At 34.2% G+C, this 27,198-nt stretch overlaps 1 protein-coding gene and 1 non-coding gene across 2 annotated transcripts in view; one reads left to right on the top strand and one right to left on the bottom strand.

Annotated features, from left to right (window-relative positions):
• Positions 1-378: 378 nt before the first annotated feature.
• LOC111753868 (small nucleolar RNA U13) lies at positions 379-480 on the top strand. Its single transcript, XR_002788643.1, has one exon. It is a non-coding gene; the product is annotated as a small nucleolar RNA U13 (small nucleolar RNA).
• A 16,599-nt stretch (positions 481-17,079) lies between these two features.
• The window catches only part of Antxr2 (ANTXR cell adhesion molecule 2), a 141,006-nt gene continuing 130,887 nt past the window's right edge, over positions 17,080-27,198 (bottom strand). The window contains exon 17 of the mRNA XM_013141482.2: positions 17,080-18,998. Within this exon, the coding sequence (XP_012996936.2) occupies positions 18,960-18,998 (39 nt within the window). The 3' untranslated portion in view covers positions 17,080-18,959. The remainder of the gene's footprint in view (positions 18,999-27,198) is intronic.

Here is a 27,198-nt window from a genome sequence, read left to right as displayed (position 1 = left end):
ATGGACAAAAACTGAAGGCCTTTACCTTAAAATCAGGCACAAGACAAGCATGTCCCTTTTCACCATTCCTATTTAATATAGTACTGAAAATACTAGCCAGAACAATTAGACAAAAGAGAGAAATAAAAGGGGTAAAAATAGGAAAAGAAGAAGTTAAATTATCATTATTTGCAGATGACATGATACTCTACTTTGAAGACCCCCAAAACTCCTTTGAAAGACTCCTTGATATAATAACTAAATTCAGCAATATAGCTGGATACAAAATCAATATTCAATAATCAATAGCATTCCTATACACTAACAACAAAATCACAGGTAGAGAAATAAGAGAAGTCACACCCTTCAACCAAAAATGAAATATTAAAAAAAAAAAAGATCCTCAGGTTCATAAGCATGATGATTGGGTGTTCATGCTCTATGCATGATATGTGCCTCCTTTCAACCTTGTTACGACCTCGACACATTACCCATCTGACATGAAAAAAAAAAGAAATATTTAAGAGTTATTCTCACAAAAGAAGTGAAAGATCTATATAGGGAAAATAATAATACACTGAAAAAAGAAATTGAAGAGGATCTTAGAAAATGGAAAGATATCACTTGCTTATGGATAGCAAGAATAAATATTGTGAAAATGGCCATTCTCCCAAAACTGTTATACAGATTTAATGCAATCCCAATCAAAACACCATCAACATACCTCATAGATCTAGAGAAAGCACTCCTAACATATATCTGAAAGTGGAAGAGACCTAGAATAGCAAAGGCAATTCTAAGCAGCAAAGGCAAGGCAGGAGGCATCACCATCCCTGACTTGAAGTTATACTACAAAGCAACTGTGGTAATATCAACATGGTACTGGAATCAAAACAGAGCCGAAGATCAATGGAATAGATTAGAAGATACAAACACACGCAACCACCTTATTTTTGATAAAGGGGGCAAACATGTTCACTGGAAGAACAACAGTCTCTTTAATAAATGGTGTTGGAAAAACTGGTTCTCCACATGCCAAAACTAAAACTAGACCCATGCCTATCACCATGTACTAAATTAAAATCTAAATGGATCAAATATCTGAATATTAAAACAGAAACACTAAATCTATTGGAAGAAAAACTGGGTAAAAACCTTGAAGACATAGGAGTAAGAATTCATGATCAGGACTCAAACCACACGGGAAATACTTTCCAGAATCAATAACTCTGATCACCTCTAATTAAAAAGTTGCTGCATATCCAAAGAAATCTCCAGCATATGAAAAGAAAACCCACAAACTGGGAAAATATCTTAATGAACTCTCCCTCAGACAAAGGACTTCTGTCTAAAGCATATAAAGAATTAAAAAAAATCAGACCCCCAAAAATCAAAGATCCAATCCAAAAATGGGCATCTGAGATGAATACACAATTCTCAGATGAAGAAATACAAATGAAAAATAAATACATGAAAAAATGTTCATCATCATCACTCATTGGAGAAATGCAAATTAAGACCACATTGAGATTCCATCTCTCTCCTGAAAGAATGGCCAGGATCAAGAAAACTACCAAAAACAAATTCTGGAGAGGCTGTGGAGAAAAAGGAACTCCTCTACACTGTTGGGCGGAGTGTAGACTGGTGCAACCATTGTGGAGGTCAAACTGGAGATATCTCAAAAAGCTGGGATTGGAAATCCCGTTTGTTCCAGTATTCCACTTCTAGGCATATTCTCAGAAAAACTGAAAACCTCATACCACAGTGATACATGTACACCCATGTTTAGAGCAGCACAATTTGTAATAGCCAGATCTTGGAAACAACCTAAGTGTCCATCCACTGAGGAATGAATAAAAAAAGTTATGGCATTGTTATACAATGGAGTACTACTCAGCTATAACGAATGATCACATTGAGATATTTATAAATAAATGGGCGCAGTTTGAGACCATACTCATAAGGGAAATAAGTCAAACTCACATGTATAAATACCCAATAGTTTCCCTAGTGTAAGAAATGGTAAGTGTACATAAAAGAATATGTTAAACATGATTCTCCATTATATTGCTTTGAAGCCTTATAATGTTTTCATTGATTATTTGGATGGTTTTATACTGGATTGTTTGATTTTATTGTCTGTGATGGTATGAACTGTTATTTTGAAGAAAACACGACAATAGTATAGCTAGTGCTGATTTAATACCGCCTTATTTTGAAGTCCCATGAAGCTTTTGTTCTTCTGTCTCTATTGGTTTATCATGTTGTATCTTATTGAATTTTATTATATGTGATAGTATAAATAAAATTTTTATAGACAAGAAGATAATATAGACACCATTGTTCATTTTTTGTTAGTTGGTTCTAAATACCCTGTAATACTTTCATTCTCTTGAATGGTTTTACACTGTCATGTTGTGTTTGATGCTATAATATATGAAGTTTTACTCAAATATTTCAAGGAAAGACACTATGGTATCTACTGTTATGTCGGGTTATCTTTTGGTGAAACACTATGTTGCTTAAATTGTTCTGCTCTGTCCTGCATTACTATGTTGTTATGTCCTCTTTTATCTTAATCTCCTTCTTTCTTTTAATGTTTTTAATAAAAACCCAGGAAAAACAAGGGAGAATAAAAGTTATAAAATAAAAAAAGAGAATATACTCATAAAAACATCACTCTCATATGTTAACATTGCATTGTCTCCCTAGTGTAGAAACCCTCATAGAGTAAATAGATATTGTGAAAGTGAAAGGAAAGGAAACTGTTCAAAGAAAAGAAAAACTAAAACGAGAAAATGAAAAAGGAAAGGGAAAATATCATATCACTAATCTCCTTTAGAGACAAATAATCTTAGTATTAGTTTCTCTTAGCTCATCAAAAATAGTTATTTGTACTGTAATTGTTTGATCATTTTTCATGTCTATATCTCATATGAGCAACTACTTTTAAGATAATGTGCAATGTATTAACCATTTTTAATTTTCTATTATTTTGTTTAGAAATTTTGTGTTATTTTATTCTTTTTTCGTTAAATAAATAGATAAATAAAGTTAATGGGTTCCTTATAGTTTATATTATCTATAATGGTGTCCAAATATTAGCACTTCAGTGAGACATTGAAGAAACTTCTTCTTTGATAACTCATGCTTTCTGAAAAGCTTTAAGTATTATAGACATTTCTTTCTTATTAATTAACTAACAATTGATTTCAGCTCTGCCTTTTATATATTAATTATAGGTCATACACCAGCTAATAGATTTTTCAAGAATAAGATTTTTTCTTCAAGTTTGAAGTTTGAATATTTAATCCAATCATAGTCCTTTACATCCTCTCAATTTCATGCATTTTTTGGCAACCTTCCCCTCTATTTTTACTTTTATTTCCCTTATAAAACTAAAGTTATTTATATTAGTTTTTATATTCTTTTGGTGTTTTACATTGTTTGAGGAGTTTTATAAAATATAAAATATCTTAAAATATAAGATATTGAATTTTTTGGAACAGTGAATATTTGTATTTAGCTCTTTTTTTCAATGAGTATAATTTACATGGAATAAAATTTTTTCTAAGTATTCAATTTATATTGACAAAATATTACATTTACATAAGTATCACACAGCGAGAGCTTGTTAAAGTACAAATTTCTAGACCACATTCTCAGAATTTCTGTTTGTTTCTAGAGATCTAGTGTGGATCCCAAGTATTTTTATGTTCACCAAGTTCCCAGGTAATGTTCAGGTTAGTGACTTGAGACCACCTTTCAAAATTTACCACTCATGAATACTTTTACTTTAATTGCTAGAGCCCTTTCTTCTCTTTTCATGTGTATTAAACACTCTGTGCATCCATTCCTCCAGATCCTTCGTGGTTTTTATTGCCATATTTTAGTCTTTGCTCTTATACATGAAATGAAAATTCATTATTGTGTCTTCTTTTACTCAGTGTAAGTCATTATATTATCCTTTTTATTGTTTTATCAATATACAAAAATAACACACATGTACATTATGATAAATGTATACATATATACACCTGCAGTATCATCCCCATAACCAAGGAGATGTAGAGGTTCACTTATTCACCTCCAAAACTATTTTTGCATTCTTCTGTACATTTTTTCTTTATGTGATAAGAATATACACAGGGATACATATTTTTTCATTTACTTTGAAGTGCACAGTACCATATTGTTAACTCTAGGCACTACATTGTAGAGAAGGTCTCTAGAATTTGTTTAAATTCATGATATCAACTTTATACACATTAAAAGTATTTCTATTTTACCTCTCTTTGATACCCCGGTAGCCACCATTCTATTTGTTTTTTTCTTGGCTTTGAAAATTTCAAATTCCCCATAGAATGTAATCATGTGCAATTTTTCCTTCTGTGACTAGTTGTTTCACTCAACATAATATCTTCTGGGTTCATCTACGTTGATGTTGACAACAAGATTTTTTTCTTGGGCCTGGGGATTTAGCTCAGCAGCATAAGTGCCTGCCTTGCAAGCAGGCAGTCATGAGTTCAATCCCTGGTACTGATAAAAACGAAAAGACCAAAAAAAAAAAAAAGAAAAAGAAAAATGAAGTTTAAAAAAAAAAAAAAGATTTTTTTCTTTTCTAAGTCTTATATCTAGATATCATGCTTTCTTTATCCTAACTTTATCAAACTAAATGTTTGAGAAATTGTTTCAGAGACACAAAGTGAGAAAACTCTAATATGCCATTACTGGCTTTGAAAACAGGAAGGAAATGATGATCCAAGAAGTGTGTTGGTTTATAGAAACAACTGGGAATGGTCTCCAGTAGCCCTGAAAAGAACAGATATCTAAGCCCTACAACTTCAGAGAGAAACATCTTCCCTTAGAAGCCCCAAAAGGATTCCAGACACATTTTTGATAAGTATAATGATGCAATAATTTTTGAACAATATAATAATGTTTGTCTTGTTTTAAGACACCAGCATTTTGGTAATTCACTAAGGAATGAATAAAGAACTACTAAAATTAGAGATAAGAAGTTCTGTAAAGATTGATATACTATTTCTCTGTCTTTTTCACTGCAATGAATAAGTGATCAGCAAAATTCCTGACAGGTAGAGAATATTATGGTTTGTGCCTAGATGTCCTCCCAAAGCCTCATGCAGTCTTGGGGCTTTTTTGGAGGTAGCTGAATCTGGAGTGTGTGATACTAGGATTAAGGATGTGTGATCAGTAAATCAGTCCACTGATTGGTTTGGCATAATTCTGGCTGGGATTAGGGGTGTGAGTGCTACCCCAGACCTACGATGGGTAACCTGCAAACAATATAAGTAACAGAAGAGTCTTGTCTCAGGCTTCTTTGTTGCTTTGCTACCTTCTGAACACCATGAATGTTTCTTTTCTGTGAGACCTATTTGCCATGCCAGGCTGCCTCAGAGCCAGCCAATTTTGAACTGAAACGTCCACAGATTGTCAGTCAAATAAACCTTCTTCTCTTTAACTTTGGGTGTTAGGCATTTTGTCTTAGCAATGAGAAAAATAACTAAAATGGCTAGTAATCAGTGTGTCTACAAATTAAATTAACTTACAAAAATTAATTATGTCCTATATATTGTTCTCATTAGATTAGCTTTTCTTAGTGGGGAAAATGGTTCCACTAGATATTAGTAGAAGAATAGAATATATTGATTAAATTCTGACTTCTAACTAGCTTTAAAATGCAAACAAAATAGTCACTTATTGATTGGCTAAACATAATTTTGTATAAATAAGGAGGTAGTGCTTTATCTCATTTTATTTGGTTAGTCAAATTATGGAACAGCAGCATGAAATGCATTACTTTACCAATATTGCCTCCAAAATGTGAATTTCATTATAGCTGTGGCATTGAGGGCTTTTAATGTCAAATCGAACAAACAAATTAAAGTAGTTCAAAAGAAGGTTCACACATACAGTAATTTCTGATTATACTCATTTAAAGATCAAAGCTTAACCCTTGTGCTATATTCAGAAAAAAATGGAAAATGTGATGGGTTCATTTGTAAAACTGATGAAAATAGTGAAATCACTTGACTGTTGCAGTAATTCCAAGCACGCTTTATTGTGTACATGGCAAGTAGATGGCAGGTGACCAGGTGTGCACAACGTGAAGGGCTCCATCATAAAAATGTCATGTGACTCAGCAGCCATTTTTCCTCACACCTCCAGTGATGTGTCTACTCACCACTCACATGTTCAGGAATCCTCCTCCTATATATCTGGGCAGAAACCCCAGCCTATGAGGTTAACTGTGCAACTGCAGTGTCTACGCCACGGTGGTCTTCCAAAATGTCTGGTTGTAGTTCTTGCTCCAGACATTTCCTGCCTTTATACCTGCTTCTTTCTGGCGGGTACTTCATCCCCTGTACTATATTCTTTCCTTCAGATTTGTGTCTTTCATGTTATTTCTTTTTTTACTAATCCAATCATTGAAGTCAGAAAAACTAGACTCAGGAAGTGATGATATGTCATATCCTTACAAGTTGAGTTCATTTATTTCTATTTTTTGTTTCTATAAACTTGACTGACACACAAACTATGCCAAGGCACCTCAACTTTTTGAACTATGGACAAAGGAAAACCACTGAAGGGCTAAAATTCAGAACTAAATATAAATGTTGAAAAATGTAACATGCTGCAATACTTTGATAGGACATTGGTTCTTAAATTAAACATACACCTATCATGACTCAACTCTAAGTATTAATCCAAGCGAGATGCTCATGATCACACAACATAAACATCCAAAGGCTTGTATACAAATGTTTATAGTGGCTCTTCATAATTGCTAAAAACTGAAAACATTTCCAAACCCTATCCACAAATGAATAAATTCTAATGTATCCATACAATGGAATACTACTCATGAATAAAATGTATATACGGAGACATGAATGAGTGAAATATTAAAGTGCTACACATTGTGATTTCATTAACTTTACGTTCTTCAAAATACTGTGGTGATCGTAAGTGCTTGTCAGAGTAAGTTGGGGGATGGTAGCTGCAAGGACATTTTTTGAAGGAATCCCTTGAAGTGGTGGAACTGATCTGTGTTTTGTGGTAGGAGTTACAAAAGTTTATACATGTATTAGAACTCACAGAATTTAGGTCATGCAAGCACAGACACATGAGTATGCACATACAAACCCACACATACAATGTCAAGAATTAGTATGCAATATAATAAAAGCCATGTCTGAGTTGAAAATGAGTCACTTGATGAAGTTTATTCCTCCTCAATAATTTTTTTAAAACTTAATAGAATGTTTATTTGTCATAAAATCATTTTGAATCCCTTTAAACATTTTATTGTTTGAAAATTGTAGTCATAAGAAAAAATACAGAAAGAGACTGAGAGGCAAAGAGAGACAGAGAGATCATGCATATCCTATGGTAACATCTTGAAAAACTATATTTTTAGCACAATATCATAACTACAGTGTTGACACAGATACAGTAAATACAGAGAGTTTTATTGTCTCAAGCAGTTCTCCTTTTGCAATTTTATAGTTATGTTCAACTGCCTGTCTCTACCTTAGTCTTGACATTTTGTGACTACTTTATTTCTTAAATTTTGTCATAAGGTGTGCAAAATTTTGGACCAAGCTTTAGTACTATTTCCTGGAGATTTGTTCAAGTTACTGTGTGTATTAATAATTTTATTTTTTGCTGAGAAATATAACACGTACAGATATTTCACAGTTTATCCTTTTACTAGTTAAAAGAGGTTCTTTTCATCTTTTGCCAGTTACAAAACTGCTATAAACATCCATTTCATTTCTCTGGGGGTTGAGGGTTAATTAATTTGAGTGGGCATGCCCAGCTGAACTGAACCAGCATGGTCTGGGGCATGGAAGGCCCACCTGAAAATTATTGCTAATACGATAAAAGGAAAACAGACAAGGACAATTGCATGTTGATGATTTTCAAGAAGTTTTGTTGTGGACCGTTTTTCTGATAAAAACTCAACTGTTCTCACTGTTGGAGGAGCTCAGGACCTTGCTACTGCTGAGCACGGCTGCGCTTCTCTTTGGGGGAGCACTGATTCTTATCTAGAGCATAGATTCCTGGCTCCAGTGAGAGATTTCTGCCTGCAAGCACAGATCCCTTCCCAGTGCAGACCCTTGATATAGACTTGCATAAGCCATTGTTGTAGGCTCTAGGCTTATGCCTAGACTCATAGAAGACACTGCCATGGATTTACATATTTTAACTAGATAGTTTTGTTTTTTACTAGTAAATTTTAAGAAATGTATGTTCTACGTAGTTAACCTTTGTCCCATGTGGATTTTGGAAATATGTTCTGCCACTCTACAACTTGTCTTTTTATCTTCTATCCTGCTTATTTTATAGAGCAAAAGTCCGTTGTTCTATTATCATTTGTAAAATAGAATATCCTTCCTCTATTCCATTGTTTTTGTACCTTTCACAAATTTGTTGGACATAGTTGCAGGTCCACTTTGGGATTTTTATTCTACTCTCTTCTTTGTCTTTCTGCCAATATCACACTGACTACTTTCATTTACTAGCTTTAGGAGTATTGTTGTAGATTTCTTAAGATTGTCTATGTAAGTAATTGTGTCTTCCGCTAAGTGGGGACAATTTCATTTCTGTCTTTCCCATTGGTATGCCTTTGTTTTCTTTTTCTTGCCTCCTTGCTTCGTGTAGATCTTCCAGGACAGAATCATGTTGAATAAGTATATGACAGTAGACATCCTTGCCTTGTCTCTGACTTAGGAAGACACTCAGGCTTTCACCAAGATTTAGATGTCAGCTGTAGAATTTTGGTGATGCTGCTTTATCACATTGAGAAAGTTACCTTTATTTCTATGAGCATATTTCATCAGTAATTTTCTTACTTACATTTCTCCTTGCTGAGACAAAATATCCAGCACCCCAAGTTACACAAAGGAAGGTTTGTTTTGGCTCACAGTTTGTAGAAGTTTTGGTCCATAGGTTGTTAGCTCCAAGACAGGGTGGCATGGCAGAGGGGCATCACAGAGAACAAACGACTGTTCACATGGCATGGAAAACACGGGCAGCAAAAGCTGCGAGCAATGGTAGTAGCAGAAGCAGCAGTAGCAGCTTCTTTATGTTCTACATATGGTCTTTCTTCCTTAGTCACTGATACTGTTATTTACATTGAGTAAACATTGAGCTAGCAGCAATTATGCACTTGCTTTGGATTAAATTAATATTTTTTGCATGGCTTATAATTTGTTTGATTCATTGCCATGCTTCATGTGCCTTATTTTACTGGATATTTAGTAGTTTTTGAAAATGATTCGGCTTTAGTTTATTTATTTTTGGTTTGGTTTGATATCAGAGTAGTTGTAGCTTTATAAAATGAGTTGAGAAATGCTCCTCCCTCATATTTTTTCTTAGAAAGAGATGGGGAGATTAGTTTTGTTTTAAAATATTTTCTGAAATTCTCCAGTGAAATTATCTGAGCCTGTATTGAGGTGGCTTTTTCATTGTAATTTAATTTATGTAATGATTACTGGCTATCCAGGCTTTGTTTTGGTAATTTCTTGCTTTCAATAACTGATCCACTCATTTTCATGCAAAACATTACAGGTAGAGGTGCTCCTTGTATACCCTCATTAACTTTCTTTCTTCTTCTTTTTTTTTTAAATCGGTACTGGGGATCGAACTCAGGACTGCCTGCTTGTAAGGCAGGTCCTTTTGCCACTGAGCTAAATCCCCAGCCCCAGCCCTCATTAACTTTCCAATGTCCATGAAACTTGTGCTGATGTCCCTTATTTTTTATGACACTGATGATTATTACTTTTTGGTTTTTTTTACATGTTAGTCTTGCTAGAGATTCATCAATTTTTATATTTTTGAAGAACTGGCTCTGTCCAGTTTTTTATTTGTAAGAAGAAAAGTCTAGGAGGAATAAGTCTATTTAATTTTGAAAGAAGTGCAAGACTGAAGGATTATTTTTCAAGTCATTAGCAAACATACACTGAGTACCTGTTACATGGCATATATTCTTCTGAGTGTGCTGCTAATGAGAAGCACTGAAGGAACAAGAAAGGAAAATGGAGGAAGCACCACATTTATTCAATTTTCTAGTACCAGCGAAACTCTCACTGCCTTCTGCAGTAGCTCAGGCTAGGTTAGTACTTTCCCATGATGTCTTCTAATCACACTTTAATTTTCGAATTCATAACACTTGCAACTTCTCATTTGCTGTCTGCCCTCAATTGTATAGCAGTACTTCAGCTCACAATCTTAATTCTTTCAACAGTTCTGGTTACAAACCAAATTGGATGAGAACCAAATCTCCTTCACCCATGTCTACATTGAACCTAACCATTGAATAAAAATGTAGAGACTAGTTGGTCTTTTCCACTGCAATTTTGTTAGCTTTCTATCACAGTGAAAAATACCTAAAAAAACAATTTTAAGAAGGTAAAATTTCCTGTCTCATGGTTAGAGATTTCAGGCCATGATCACCTAGTTGTTTTGCTTCTATACCAATGTTAAGGTGAAATTCAGTGAGGAGGATGTGGTAGAAGAAAGCTGCTCATCTCCTGGTAGAAAAAAGGTGGTGAGAGGCAGACACATGATATACCCTTCCAGGCTGTGCTCCCAGTGACCCACTTTCCACTCAGCCCCACCTCCTACAGTTCCCAATAGTCCATTCGGTTAGGAGCTCATCAGTGGATTAATTCACCAATGAGGTTAAAGCCCTTATGATCCAAACCATTTTAGATGCCTACCACACCAGCAGTGTTCCACTATCTTCTGCAGAGACTGGCACAAGATAACATCTGCCAATATTCATTAATGAGGCATTCTCTAATTCAAGGCATTTTCTTTTCGCTCTGGCTTTGTTCCCACTGTGCTCTTTATGCCTTATTCAATTGCTGCGTGGTTTCTGACCTTCTTGAGAAGTATTTGACTTCCCGCCTCCCCCACAATGGAACCACACTCCCTGACCTTACATTCTTTATTCATTTGGAAAGGTCTTTTCACTCTAGCTGTAAAGCACAACGGAACCCATACCCTCTGGACTCCACCCTCACACATTCTGTCTGGCTTCCTCTAGGGGCTGTTATAAAATCAGAATATTGTGGAAGGTTGACAGGCTGCAGTGCTTGGTTTTACCTGAAGACAAAAAGTTCTCTACCTGTTTTGTTTAAGTTGATAAAGTCAAGAGGGAAATGTCAATGGAAAAACAAAAACAAGAAACAAAATCTAGAACTGTTTACTATCACAAAGATCAAAATATAAATCTGGTGCTCAGGTTTCCATTTTAAAAGGGTCACTTTGTACTACAATCCTTAGAAATTAAACTATGTCTTGAATTTTCTTTCCTGTTTTGTCTGACATTAACTGTCTCTGAAATATTGTTGAGGCAATGATCTTGATAATATCATTTAACTGATCTTAAAAATAATTTCCTATGGAAACTTTTCCTTTTCCCAAAAATCATGTCAATCTTCAACACATCATTTTTTCATAGCATTTTGTTTTGTTTTGTTTCTTAGGAGAAAATAAATTTTTATGAGGATTAATTTATCTCTAAGTTACGTCAAAGTAATGTTTTGCAACAAATGAAATGATTTAAAAGCATTTTGATTCCTCAGGAAGATTGTTAATATACACAGAAAATTGTGTGTGCAAAATGAGATATTCTGAGCAGTACAGTTTATCGCAGGTTGCCCATATAAAACAGGTCTCATTTAGCATTAAATCTCATTTTATGTGATCAGGGTTTATTTTTAAATGGGCCACTCAGGGTTCATCCTATATTTTACTGAATGTCATCAGAAGGTCTTTCCACCCTCTACCTATACACTTAGAATACTATTTAACACTAAATTTGCCTATTTTGATCAAATTCACACAGTATAGAAAGTACATGCCTAATATGTTTATGAAATAAAACAATAAGCAATTTAGGAGGATTTTGGAAAATCAGAAGAGACAATACCATATAGATTGAAATTATCACATGATTTGTCTGTTTAGTTGTAAACATTTTAAGAGTTATTTACAAATGTTAAATTGCTTCATATAAATAATCAGGGATAGTCTTAGGAACACAAAATACATAAAAGTTAAACTTAATAGCATGAGATCTTCATATCATTTCTGAAATGTAAATGTACTTTAAGAAAAGTATGTGTATATGCATGTGGGTATATAAAATATGAGACATTAAAACTACTCTTGCTTTATGGAATTTAATAATTTGTTGCTAAGAACTCAAAGTTTATGACACAATATTTTTATTTAGGTACATTTTTTCTAGAGAATCTGATGCCTTTTATCATTTTACAGTTAATCAAGTTTCTAATGTTCACGATCACTGCGTGAACAATATTTGATATAGATATTACTTTTAATGTTCCTTTCAAAATCATTTTTAATTCTGGAAAACATTTACAGGTTGGGACAGCTTCTCCTTAAGATTCATATGTCTGCTGCTGTTACTATTAGAATATCAGCTTATTTTTGTCCTTTGTCTCTGATGTTATTTTAATAACTTCCTAAAACATTTTCACAGTAACAAGAGAGCATATGACAGGGACTGGCAATAAGGTAATTTCTGGGCCTATGCAGACAGGCAAAGCAAATTCTTCAGAGTCAATAAACCCTGCCCACATGCTTCTCAGACATGTGCAGGTTTTCATCTTGTGGAAACATTTTAAGAAGTTATCCACTAGTATTTTTCCTCTTGAGCAATCTAAAGCAAACTATAACATAGTACAACAAGGAAAAATGAGGATCCTTTCCTGCAAAAAAATCACCATGGGTATGACAAGTCTAAAGAATCTGGACAAATAAAGATCTAATGTGGAAAGTAGAACTCATCTTGTGTATTTTCTTATGGCTTTGGGTACAAGAAAACAATTTAATAAAAGCAAAGTTACTAGAAGCTTTGCAATGAGCTGAATAATGTGCCTCCAAGCTGTCTATGATCTCATCTCTAGGACCTGTGATTCTTACTTTATATGGCAAAAGGGACTCTGCAGGTGAGATTCTCTGATGGACTTTGATAGAAGGAGGTTACAAAAGATCATCACGGGGAACCTATTATTGGCACAGATGAGGAGGCAGATCAGAGAGATAAGTGACACAATGACTGATGTAGAGGTGGTAGGAACACTCTGAGAACAGACAGGAGTCACAAATCAAAGAATCAAGGCAGGAAATGAGCTATCTTAGAGGTGCCAGCAGGAAACAACCCGACTAAAACCTTAAACTTACCTTCCTGAACCTGGCTTTTCATGTGTATTGTCCAGAACTGTAAGAGAAAATCTTTTCAAAGTTTTTAAGTCATAAGTATTTGGTAATCTGTTACAGCAGTAAGAGGAAACTAGTACAGCCCCTCTCTTCACACTTTAGTGGATACTGAAAGTGTTTTTCAAAGTTAAAAATTGTAAACATGTAATAATAGCCATGACTTAAATTTTATCAGAATGATTTTTAGAGAGTTAAGGGAAATTTTTAAAGCAAAATGATATCATTTAATAATATAAGGAATATATTATTTCTGAATAAATTTGATTTTTAAATTCCTTTAAATAAGCTTTTCTTTTTAGTTTGAATTAGAATTTTTAAAATAATTGATTTAAGCTTATAAATATGTCATTTCAGTGATTTCTGGGCAATGCAACATTTACAGAGATACTGAATAAGCATTAATAATACTGGATCTTTCCTTTCACTATTTAGTATTGTATTATAATATTTTTCAATAATACCATTATCCCTCAAAACAATAAAACGTACACTGAATAGCCCAGGTCATAATTTCTTATCAGGTATAATTTAAAAAAAATATTTAACATCCTTTCAAAGTTTCTGAAATATCTAGGTCCTTATAAAGATCCCCATGACAATTATAGAGGTCCTGAAATTGTCCCCTATTTTAAAAACACGAAGAATTTGTTAAGAACTTTTACACTTGAACATATTGTTTAAAAGATAATCGTTTTGTGTGACAGTCTCACACAAACTATTTAAAGAAGACGAAGGTTGGCCACTGCTCTACTTAGTTAACACAGACGGTTAAAGGATGTTTGAAACAAAAGAACTCAAAGGAACACTTCAGTGTGATGATGGTAATAGTTTTCTTTCACATCAGAATTTCAACTGGTAAAAATTCTATTCACAGGTGTCATCTGCTAGAACTAGTCAATTCTGTTTTATATATAGTTTTTCTTTCCCCAATTACTTATACAAATCAGATGGTAGAGCACTTCAGTATGCCAAGAGGGTTAGATTTGCTTCTAATTTAGCACATGATGTAACTATTTCCTTTCTCTTTATGGTTTTGGAAACATTCAGTTTCTTCAATTTACATTGAAATTGTTTAAAATCACTTTGCCTTTTAGCTCATGATGGCAATGTATATCTTTTTAATAGTCTACACGGTAACATTTGGTTCTTTCCAAATATTGCTAATTCAATTAAATCTACTTACATGCATGATTTAATAACTTTCACAATTTACTTCCGATTAGCATTACATTTACAACTTTGCACATATAATTAACCTAAGAGATGAACAACTTTATAGTAAGTAGGGACAAAAATTTGAATTCTTATTTTCACAGTATTCTACTATTCTACATGAAGAGCACAGTAGGATGCTAATTTACTACAGATTTTGACTAATGCTAACTACCATACTTTATGGGCAAACAAGCCAGTCTGTTTTTTGTTTTTGTTTTTTTGTTTTTTGTTTTTTGTTTTTTTTTTTGTGGTACTGGGGATTGAACTCATGACCACACACTTGCAAAGCAGGTGCTCATGCTGCTGAGCTAAATCCCCAGCCCAACAAGCCAGTCTTTAAAGGCAATACATAAACAGTAAAACCTCCAGTATAACCATATTAATAGAAATGTAGTCACAGTGGGAAGGGATTTTAGGTGCCTTTGGTTTATCTCCAGTCCTTGACTGAGAAGTTGATCTGTTGAATCTTAGCACATTAGCTGGTGGCTAAATCTGCAGTCTAGGACTTCCACTGTCTGATTTCTAAGCAATTTGAACATTAATATTTTATATTAATTAATATGTTATGTTGCATGGTTTTTTATCAGCCATTCCTTTTGGCAAAAGAACACAAATTAAAACAGTAAAATAGTGCCTGCTACATTGTGAGTTTTCACAAAAAGTTCTTTCTTTTATCCAATTGGCTGAATTGTTTAGTAGCAGAAATGTGCTAAAATTAAAGTGTTCTCAGGAATGTGTCATAAAAATTCACTGAACACAGTATTAATCTAACTCCTAGCCTAGAATACACAGTGACTCTATAAATAGGCAGTATCTTTAGCCTCATCTGCCCATTTGTTTCTGAAACTGTGTAACCACATGAGACAGTTTTTCTGTTTATAAATTATATATCTTTTCATATTAAAATATAAAAAATATATACATTTCTCTCTGGTGCATACATATCTGCTAAAATTTTCCAGTAGCAAAGAAATTCTAATAGACCTCATAAAATATATGCTATATAAATCTAGCAAAATACAGTATATCTAAATACAGTATATATATGGAAAAAGTTAAAATGCTTTGTAATACTTGAATTTCTAAGTTGTCTTCTTAGATTTCAAAAATAATACATGCAGTCTGATAACAAGTGACTTAAACACTGTTAACCGTAGTATATATTCTGTTTTAAACATAATAAATGCACTTTCCAACGATAAACAGTAATTCTCAGATAATAAAGCTTTTAGAGACACCTAGATCTTGTATTCAGTAGGATTTATTATAAAACTAAACAGTGAATAATTTATTAATTGAATGGTTAAAGATCAAGAGAATTATAAGCAAAGCACTTCTCTTTCTAACAGTCTGACATATAGGGGGTTTTAAATCTTATATATTTTTGTCAAAGTAGTAATTCACCATGGGTGACAGATGCTGCTCCCTAGTCAATGGAGAGTCTCAAATTTTACTCTGCATCTCATTGGGAAGGAAATACAAATTTTTAAAATAGAATTAACTTTGGGAAAGGCATCAGTGCTGCAACTCTTAGCACCAAATGTTTTTTCTGGGAGCACCAAATGCTTTAAGGAAAACATTCCAAGTATCAAAGTTTTCAGATAGATAAATATTTATGGATCAAATCCATAAAGAACAGACATTGTTATGAAATATATATAGATGCCTTCAAAACTTTCTTTCTAGGCAGAATAGACACATAAGTTAGGAGTCATTTCCCACTTAATTGTTTTTGCAACCTTATGCAACACAAATGGGTGATGGATAAGACTTACTCATTTACACACAGAAAGGAGATCTACACTGACATTATGTCCAGAAAATTGCATAGAATCTATTTCTCTCTATACATAGTGTCACAGAACTTATAGACAAATGCTTTATATTTATCTATTTTCCTGGTTGAAAGGTACAGAAATTTTTAATCTAATCTTTGGATAAGAAAACTATTCTTTTAAAAGAAATTTTTTATTTGCTTGTTAGAATAATCAGAGAAGAGCACAAAGTTGATCTGGTTCATATCTCTAAGGGCAATGAAATTCCATCTGTGGTTGAACTTTATGAATGGCATTTTTCTAGTATATATGTAGATTAATACGATCTCTTTCTTCATTGAGTTTATTATTTTTATTTGTAATTTGCATTACAAATCTTAAGGGTTATTTTGCCATTTAAAGGCAGAGGTTAATTTACATTGCTTATGTAGCAAAGTACAAATGTGCTATATGATTCTTGAGAAATTTACAGTAGCTACCAAGGAAACACAGCCTTGCTTTTCATACTATCTTTGATGCTCTTAAAATGATGTTATTGGGTATGTACTAATCAGAAATGCTCTGCTCATTTAAAAAAGTAGCAATAGATCCTGCTCCAGACACAAATGTAGAACAAATGCCTACAAGAACTCATTGCATAAAGGGTTGTGGGTACTCTATCAGGCTGCCATGTTGTACCTGCTTACATAGATTCTGCCAATAGTGTCATCTGTGAACATGTTGTTTGCTTGTTGTTTACTCCATTCTCCAAACTAACCAGGACAATGGAATAGTCAGTCAAAGAAAGCATGAACTTTCTGTGAACTTAAAAGAAAATAATACCAAAAGCTCAGGTAAAAATTTTATTTATGGATATGTGGACACATCACGTTGGATCCAGCCAGCCAGTGACATAAATAAACTTGAGCAAAGATTCAAGCTAGAGAATATACGTGTGTGTGTGTGTGTGTGTGTGTGTGTGTGTGTGTGTGTATGCATAAGGCTTCTTGGAGCAGAGTCAGAAACCTGGACACCAACCAAGAGAATCACTCCCGTCCTTTGAAATTTCCATTAGGAGCACACAATGAGTGTAATTATACCAGGATGATCCAAATCGTTCTTTCCATCTTGTGCACTCACATGCTCACCAAACATGAAATGTTCATCTTTTTCCTCCCATTGTGATGGTTGTTGAACTTATTTTTAGTGTCATTTGATAAGCCTTTGTGCTCGCAGAGAGACATCCCACTGACCCAGCCACTGGTCATTGTCTATACCAGTTCCCATCAAAGCAGGCATGCTTTGTCAGGTTTCGAGTCGAATATCCATTTCGCATCTGAAGTACAGTATCGAAAGTGACTAGATCATTTGAGCTGTTTTCTTCAGCTGCTGCCTTCTTCCTCCCCTACAGTGCTTCAGCTCATGCTAACATAATTTGGCATCGTCGACGTGACACGATGGTGGTTTTTCTAAAAAATTATAATATATACATTGTCAATGGTTTTTGATGGTGACCCTCCTGGAAATTTAATTTATAAACTGAAGAAAAGAGTCCTTTTTGCTGTATTGAATCAGACCCAAGGTAGAGTCTTCAAAATCCAAGTAATGCGCATACAGTAATAGGTCATTCAATGTCAAAAGGCATAAAAAAGATGAGCAAAATCTTCACAGGCTGCTGCTTGCTGTTGCCTTTAATTATATTAATTAAACTTTGAAATTTTCATGCAAAGAGAGTTGCTGGCTTGTGACGCTGAAGAGCCCTTGGAGATTCGAAGGAAGAAAAAAACCCTGAGCGGAAGCTTTGTGGTTACTGCTTCCTTTAAATTAAAAGCAAAACAAACTCCTCGGTGTGTTTACAGATACTAATGCTTTACGCACTACCACATCCTGAACACAGGTGAAGAGAGGAAACCTATCAGACTCACGGGCAAGGTCTCAAATCATGAGTCCCTTAAACTCCACTCCAGATCTTTGGTTAGAGGCTGTCTTCCTGTGGAATAATGCTCTATTAATTTTCTTGTCCCAAGTGCATAATGAAAGAAAGGTGTCTTCAAAAACTAAAGGGCAAAATCTTTCTCGCTACCAATACCTTGGGGCATCCTGTCTACATTTTGTCATGCGTGTGCGCTTCTCAGTGTTAGAATGACAAGATTTTCTAGTCAGCAACTTCCCGTAAGGCACACTATGATCAGGGACTTGGAAGGAATTTGTGATCTGACATAGCTATAAGGCAATAGACTCCATTATTTTCTTAGCCTGGTGGGAATTTTCATACTCTGCCGATGGCTAAAGATCTCGCCACACAGAAACACAATTGCCACATCTCTGTATTAAAAACTCTCATCTCCATCCATGACCCAACATTTGTTTTGTTGTCTCTGTCTTGATATCATCTTTATAATGTTGGTGTCATCGTCTTTTCTTTTTCTAGACATTCAAACAAACTTGCTTGTGTAAGTCAGCATGCAGATTAACATTTCTCTTTATTTTCAATGTCATGAATCATCAGTTACCACTGAGTTTCATCACTTCCTTTGTAGATGGCAGAACAAGTGTTTGAAAATGGTGCAAGTAAAGCAGAAAGCAAAGAAAACAGTTCCTGATGGAGAGGATTGAAACTGCACTTTCAAGAGCTTTTGAAATGCGCTTGACTTTTTTCACTTGCTTGGAGATCAGCAGTGTGAAACTGTGGCACTTTCATACCATAATCTTGGTCCTGTTGCTTTCTTCTTACTGAGAAGGAACTCGGGAGAAGTTTATACACCGACCCTGAAGAAAAAAGAAATCCTTATTGAAATAGTGTAGCAATTACTTTTAAAAAGCATAAGGACACCTAGTTTTTGCACTATAAAAATGATTATCCAAATAAAGAACAAGGCTTGCATGAGACGCAAATTTAGATCCTTGGATCTAAATATTGTGGCCACATAAGTTAAAGCATCATGTACATTTACCTGCAACGTAGCACAGTAATGTTCATGCAGAGAAAACATGGAACCTGAACTTGGTTCCTGCTATCTGAAGTACAACACAACTATTGTAATAAGCAAAATATCAAAGTCAGCACTCTAATTCTTCCTCCAGTTAATTAAAATGTAAGTATTCTCTTATACAATCTGGTGCTCCTGATGTGCACATGAGGAGTGCATTTAAGACAGGATAGAAAACAGGGGAATGGAAAATGATGCCATTTTTAAAATTCTATCTTATAAAAGAGTTTTGCAGTAGGCAACCCTACTCTTGATCATGTCTACCACTCTTGGCTACAAATACACACCACCATTCACCATGATATATTTCTTCCAAGTGATGACTCTACGTCAATTACACATTTCCAAACAGAGCTCCCCTGTCCAGTTTCTTAACATTTCACTGAAAGTTGTATAGATGTGTGGTTCTGTATGTAAATCACCCAAGAATGATTTGAAAACAAGATTTCCAATTAGTAATAAACGATGTCCTCCTTTCCTGGGTGTGACACTGCTGATGCATGAATCTTGTCCAAAGTCGTTGGCCCACCAAAAGCTAGGATACTGTTTTCTAGTTTAGGGTCAGTATTCTCTTCCTATTGAGATTTTTCTATGTCTCATAACATCTGCTGACAAACTATTTCAGACTATGAAGCTTCTCTTTTTCCCCTGTAAGTGTGAATAAAATTTGTTTTAAAGATCCAAAAGCATGGTAAAGTAGAAAAAAGAAAAATAAGAAATATTGTTGAAGAAGAAGCTTGGAAGGTAAAACCATGATTTTTTTTCCCACTTTCCTTTTAAAGATTACTGCTGGATGAATTTTGAAATTTAAGAAATTAATGAAGAAAAGGAAGAGCATAAAGGGAAAATAAAGCATTGATTTTTCTATTGGCTTTAGCTAAAAAGCAAACATCCATTGATTTAGCTCTCTTATAAATAATTTTGGAGGCAATTCAATTACTATCATTACAAATTTTATTATTTAGTTTGGGTTTATTGTCTCTGAACTTAAGTGGCATATGTGTGTAAATATAATATATAATGCATTATAAATCATAATAATATGAAACATTTTTTCTAAATCACTTAGAATTAAAATGCTCTAATATTCATCGAAATTTTGAGTAAAATCTAACTATATTTCTAGTGTGATGTATTAGGCAGTACCTTGAGTTTTGATCATGCCTTACAAATAACTGAATCATAGATTTTACTAATTACAACATTTTGTAATTATTTGCAATTCAATATAAAATTGAATTAATATCTTAAGACCTCATTAGTTTAAGATGATTTGGATGACAACAGATTTCATTCTTATGTCTTGGGAATGTAAGCATCCTTGGGTGCATTTCAATCATCATTAAGTTTATTCATTTGGCATGACATAATTACTACAAGTAGAATGTCTTAAATATTTAAATAAATGAGCCAAGAATGGTGGCACAAACCTAAAATTCTAGCACTTGGGAGGTTTAGAAAGGAGGATCCTGAAGTTGATCCCACCCTAGGCAACTAAGCAACTGAGTGAGACTCTATCTCAAAATAAACAATAAACCAGGGCTGAGGATGGAAGCGCAATGAAAAGGCCCTGGGTTTAATCCTGAAAGAGAGACAGAGGGAGGGAGGGAGGGAGGGAGGGAGGGAGAGGAGAGAAAGCGACAAAAAAGAAAAGAAAGCAAAAGAAGGGAAGGGAAGAGAAGGGAGGAGCGGTGGTCAGGGGAGGGGAGAGAAAAGAAGGCATGGGAAGGGGAGGGGAGGGACACAGGGAGAGGTGGGGAGGTGAGGGAAGGGAAGGGAAGAAGAGAGAAGAGAGGAGGGGAAGGAAAAGGAAAAGAAAAGAAAGAAATGAAGTATAGACGGAATGAATGGGTTCTGTGGACTTTAGTTTATAGCCAGAAACATGTAAAGAAGTTTAGAAATTGTGATAATTCAAATATCTTATGTAGCAAAATTCTATAAGTTTCAGTGAAATGGCTGCTTGTACTTTTGGTAAGGTCACATACAGCTAATTTTTAAAATATGTTTCTGTATACATGTGCGAGTATCTACAGGCAGACATGTACAGCCTACATGTGCTACATCTAGAGTAGCACATAGGAAAGCTCTTGAATGTTCAAATCTTCTAACCTCACATCCTGTATCAGAGCACATCTTTCTCTAGCTTAATTAACAATGTAGAATACACATCCCTCAGGTGCCCGCCCCTCTGTCTTTTTGAGACAGGATCTCTTCACACAGTTCAGAATAGCAGTGAGCTCCCTTTGTGGCTCAGGCTGTTCTTGAACTTCAACAATCCTCCTGTGTCAGCTCTCAAATGCTGGGAGTACAGATGTGTATCACCACGCCTGGCCAGGCATGTTTCTCACCAGATCAACTGAAAACACAGTTTTGAGAGGGAATGTTATGTTTTATATCAAAAATTTCCCCCAAAAGCCTCATCCCATTGTAGGTGCAGTTTTTGGAATACGATTTGATTATGGGGGCACTATAGCTGTGGAGCCTAGTTGGAAGTGGCCAGTCACTGGGCCATGGTTTTGAAGGGTGCACCTCCTGCCTAGTTCTTTCTTTCTGTCTCTGCTTTGTGACTGACATGACTGAGTCGCTTTTGTTCACTCACACCCTTCCACCATGCAAACTACGAACTGAAAACATGAGCCAAGCTAAAGCTCTCCTTCAATGGTGGGTGTCTGGTATTTTGTTTCAAGGAAGAGAAACTGACCAAGAAAAGAAACTGTTAAGTGAAGTTCTAGACAGTTACTTCTATAAGTCAGGGGTACTTTTTACTGTAGTGTATGAAGGTTCACAGGTGACTTACAGATCACCATGGCTAGGATGAAACACAAGAAGGGGACAGGTAGAAAAAGTGCTTATCTCAAAACCCTGATTTAAACAAGGAGCTCTACTGACATCAACCTTTTAGAGCTGTAATTAAGTGCTCTGTAACATTTTCTGATAAAAGCACCACTTCATACCTATTAATCTAGATATTTACATGCCTACCTTAACTCAAATCACCAGTAAACTTTATATATCTTATCTTGATTTCTTTACCTTTCTTATAAATGTGTTCATAAATCTAGGACAATGAATTATCATCCCTTTAACTTTTTGTGATAGGAAGAGCTTATATGGCTTTTGGTCATATAAAGAGTATCTTGCATTTTGGAAAAATTCTATTGATGACACTGATACAAAGGGATGAATTCAGATACATTTCAGAGCTGGGAAAAAGCTTATTACTATTAGTAAACTCATATGCTTCCTTTTTTATATATAACAGCAACTATGCAACTGAACAGTTTCATCTTGATGCAGTGGCTTGCAAGAATCTCATCTTTGTAACATGTTTTAGTAGCGTTTTTGTTTTCCTCAGAGTACATTTTCTCAGATGGCTGTGCTTTGACTTTGACTATTATTATTCCTCCAGTTTTATTACTCTGATGTTTTTTTCTCTCAGTATTTCTTTGGAAATAAACTAGGTATAAGGAAATATAAATTATTACAGATTTAGTTTTAGTTCTCAACTTTTTCAACCATAATGAATATCAAAATTCATTTTAACCTTTAAAGTCTCCCCCAATCTCTGCCTTACACAGGCGCCACATCAAGTGTACTTCTTTTGTATGCTGCCTTTTTCACTAAGGCAGAACATAAGAAAATAGTCTGCAGATAGCTAATGTCAAACGATGATTTGTTAATTTAACCTGAATTAAGTTAACATAGATAACATAAACATAGAATGTAACCATGTCAAACTGTTGAAACATTATGCTCAAAAGTTCTTCTATAAGAATAAATACTGTAGCTTTAAAGAGAGAACTATGTTTTCTTTGGTTTCCAGGAAAAGCAAATACAGTATGATTTCTTACAAGCTGGAAATGTATTATTATTCCCAATAGATATTTCAAAGAAATCTCACTATTATAATAAAGAAGAAATGCAACAAACATACAAATCACAAATTAAATCCTAGCATTGACAAGGCTAAACTCAAAATCACAGTTTATAGCCTTTTTCTTTACTTACAGGATTTTTCAGGTAATAATTAGTATATTTTAGAGCAAAAAATCTACTAATATTTTCAATGAAATTGTTGCTGGGCCAACATGTGTTGGGCCAAGCAATAAGTAGGAAGAGATGGAGATACCCCAAGAAAAATATCTGATGTTACAATACTACTCACAATGAATTAACAGAAGAATGGGAAAAAGACAATGGTAGGAACTGATGTCTGCTGTAGGTTAAGGTAATGAGATCCTAGCTGTGTTGCAGAATTTTAAAATTGGTTTCACTCTCTCATTTTTACTGTGGTCAATATGAGCAGCATTAACCAGAGCAACTGCCATGACTCCCATCTCTTGAGCATTAACATTCCAACAGCATTAACACTTGTGAGCTCCTTTACTAGCTATCTGTACAGGATGTATTTCACTGCTATAACTGTTGTAGGATTATGCTCCCCTCATAAATATCCATTGACAAGCTGAAGCAAACAACTGCACTTTAGTTTAAAATTTTCAAACACAGAGAGTGGATTCATTTACATCTCTACTTCTATAAAGAGGTTAGTAAACCATCATTGTCTGAGAAATAGTAAAGTTTCAATTTCAAAATTGCACATGACGAGCAGATATGTAAGACACAGACACAGAGACAAACCAAGAGGTTTTAGAAATCACTGTTATAAGGAGAGATGTGACAACACAATCAGTTGTTGAGCAGAGATTTTTTTTTCTAGCAACTGGACATTACAAGGCTAAAAAGAAGACACATGCTATTTCCTTTTTCTCAGTTCAAAAAGGATCTGTGCTAGTCTTCGCTCTAAATAAAACTGCAAGATACTGACCTGAAATATAATTCTACACAATCTGGTTTTCTACCAGGAGTTTACTCTATACATGTTCCATTTTACAGAGAAGACAAGTTACTACATGGATATTCACTTGGTGTCAAGAAAGGAACCGACAAGTTTGCCTGAAATTTTCCTTCAATTTTTTCTTGTTTCTTCATTCTATAATAATTATTTGCAGTATTTTATTGACTCCACTCATAAGCCTAAGTATTTTACAAATGTTTCTTAATATTTCTTAAAATTTAAGTGTGTAATTATCAATACATAAAGCACTAAAATGAAATCTCATAAGATATGAAATTGATGCTTTAAATTACTAATTTAAAGCAAGATATATATCAATATATCTATATTGTATAAATATAATTTCAACTTTTTGGGTGGGGTACCAGAAATCAAACTCAGAGCCTTGTGTTTGTCAGGCAGGTGCTAGGCACTGAGCTATATTCCTGGCTGGAAATTACTATTGGCATGACCTTATTTTGAGCTTCCTAATAAATCAAAATGGGAAGTTGAGGCCCTAAAGATAGATAGGTTAGATATACACAGAAACATAACTATTTATATCTTGTGAGTTTTTTAACATCTTGTTAACTCATTAGAATTAGTGTATGATGATTTTTCTCTTTCTCATCTCACAGTACAAATTATCTTAGACCTTAAGTCAATAGTAAAAAAAATTACTTAGAAATACAACTTTAAGGCAATAAACAATAGAAAATAATTTATATACATTGTAGTATAATGAATATTAACAAAAGATAAGGACAACTCAAAAGCCCCTAAGCAAGGGAAAGAATAAGAGTGAAAACAGAAATTATATATAAGACAAGGCTACTAGCAAGAATGAGAAACTTCCTTAAATACCATTGTAGAGGAATGATGAAGATTATTAAAGTATTTTTAAAAGGGAAGAAAATCAAAATGTAATTTTCTTAACATCAAAATTAGTTACCACTAGGTAGAAAGAAAACAGATAAGATACAACTGAGATAACTGTCAATATTTGCTACTAAATACAGACATATAAATGTTTACCTAATTTAAAAGTGCTTACAACTAAATCAGTCTCCACTAAGCAAAAAGTAGAAGCATGCCAAAACACTGGGCTTGGCAATAAATGTTATTTGGAGAGAGAGCTTCCCACAGTGCATGAAGCTTTCCTTAAAAGGAAGGAAGTAGGTAATTAAATGCTGGAGCTGAAATATAATACCAAATAATGATAAACCAGAAGGATAAAGAATTGTTTCCTTTTCAAAAGGCACCTAGAGTTTTTCCCCAGGGAAAACCAAATAGACCACTGAGGTTTTGGGGCATCGTAAGAATCACGAGGAAAATGGCAGTGCGAACCCAGAGCCTTCCCACACACAAAGGAGTAACTTGCTGAGATTTGGGAACCAAACTGAGGAAAACTGCTCCAAAGCTCTTGATCTGCTCAGTGTACAAAGCACTGGGCAGTCTACAACTTCAGACAGAAAATCAATATGGAGATAGACTTTCCAAAGCGCAGCAATCTGGCTGGGGGGGCTCAGGGAGACGATGGTACTTATGGAGCAAAAAGACTTTATCCACACTCAATGTTCTCACAGATGGCCAGTAACAGAAAGAAAGAGTAAACTCTGTTGGCAGAAATTCTTAACACTGTCCTCAGAATTGTTGAAGCCAATTTTAGTTTTCGCTAGTAAAGTGAAACTAACCAAGATTTCAACAAAACCCAGATCTACCTCCACTTTAGTTTATCAACATAACACAGAGAGTAGTATGCATTTGTCTAGGGGTAAATATTATGTTTCTCCATAGACAGAGAGACAGATAGGGAGACAGATAGGTTACAGTGTGGAACATAAAATCATAAGTATGGTACACATGGAAAAAAAAAAGTATGGTACACATGAAGAAGCAGGAAAAAATATCACATAAGTGACAGAAAGCACAGCTAATTCATAAAGCCTAGATGTTGCATTTAAGAGAAATATTTTTAAATAACTATTACAAAATTATTTTAAAATCTTGTAAGAAACATTGATAGTGTATCTAAATGTATTGGGAACATTAGCAAAACAACTAAAATTATAAATAAAAAAATTGAAGAAAGAATTAATTGAAAAAGCTATGTGCAAAAATACAACATTGAGAATAAAGGATATATTTAACTGGTATAACAGTGGCTTGGACATATAGGAAGAAAGACAATAACCTAAAGGTTCAGAAACACTGAAATAGAGACACAAAGAAAAAAGAAACAAACATAATATGAAATCTGTGGAACAGTAACTAATATTTATCATACTTAGTTTCCCATAAGCAAAAGGAAAGAAAATGAGAGACAAAATATTTGAAAATAATTGTTGAGAACTTACAGGAATTGATGGAAGACATGAATTTATAGATCAAACAAGCTCGCAAAATCCCAACCAAGACACATGCATAGAAAAGCAAGAAAAGAAGCAGAACTAATGGAAACCAAATGTCATAAATTCATATATCTCTCCCTGCTCCCAACTCTTATTTTCTAATTTACAGAGTAGGAATAAGCAAAACAGCAGATTTTTCATTAGAAACAATGGAGGGCACCAGACAATGGAACTTACTTAAATTCCAAGTAGGAAAGGAAAGGTCAACAAAGATTTCAATATTAAAAGAAAAAATCCTACAAAAATGTGAGCAAAATAAATAAATACTTCAGGTTGAAAAAAGCTGAGATAATTTCTTTTCAATAGCATTTAACAACGTATGCTAACAGATTTTGAGACTAAGGGAAGACATTGACTAGAAGCCTAGATCTAAAGAAAAAAATAAAGTATATGTTTGCCAAATATAATTACCTATATATAGTCTCACTGGGGATGAGTTCATACTGGTGGCTGAAAATGTATGAACTTTGGACATACAGTGCCAAACTGGAAAAAATTTAGTAAGAAGAATGAAGACATGCCAAAAATATATGAAAATTAATATAATGGTTCAGGCTTTTATCATCTGCCTGCCTTGTTGGCATCAACAATGGTGGAATAACTTACACAATGCGTTGGAAGTACGTGCCACCACTTATAAATAATACATGCCAAAATAAAAACCTAAAAATGAGTTAGAGTAAGAGGGTACAGAGTCTACATGAGTGTGTTGGAAAGTGCTATAGGAATAT

Source organism: Cavia porcellus, unplaced genomic scaffold (genome assembly GCF_034190915.1).
Source record: "Cavia porcellus strain 051 isolate PalLab524CR breed Dunkin Hartley unplaced genomic scaffold, mCavPor4.1 scaffold_4, whole genome shotgun sequence".
In the NCBI taxonomy this organism is placed as follows: domain Eukaryota; kingdom Metazoa; phylum Chordata; class Mammalia; order Rodentia; family Caviidae; genus Cavia; species Cavia porcellus.
Note: the sequence above shows the minus strand (reverse complement) of the source record. Positions and strands in the feature narration are given on the sequence as shown.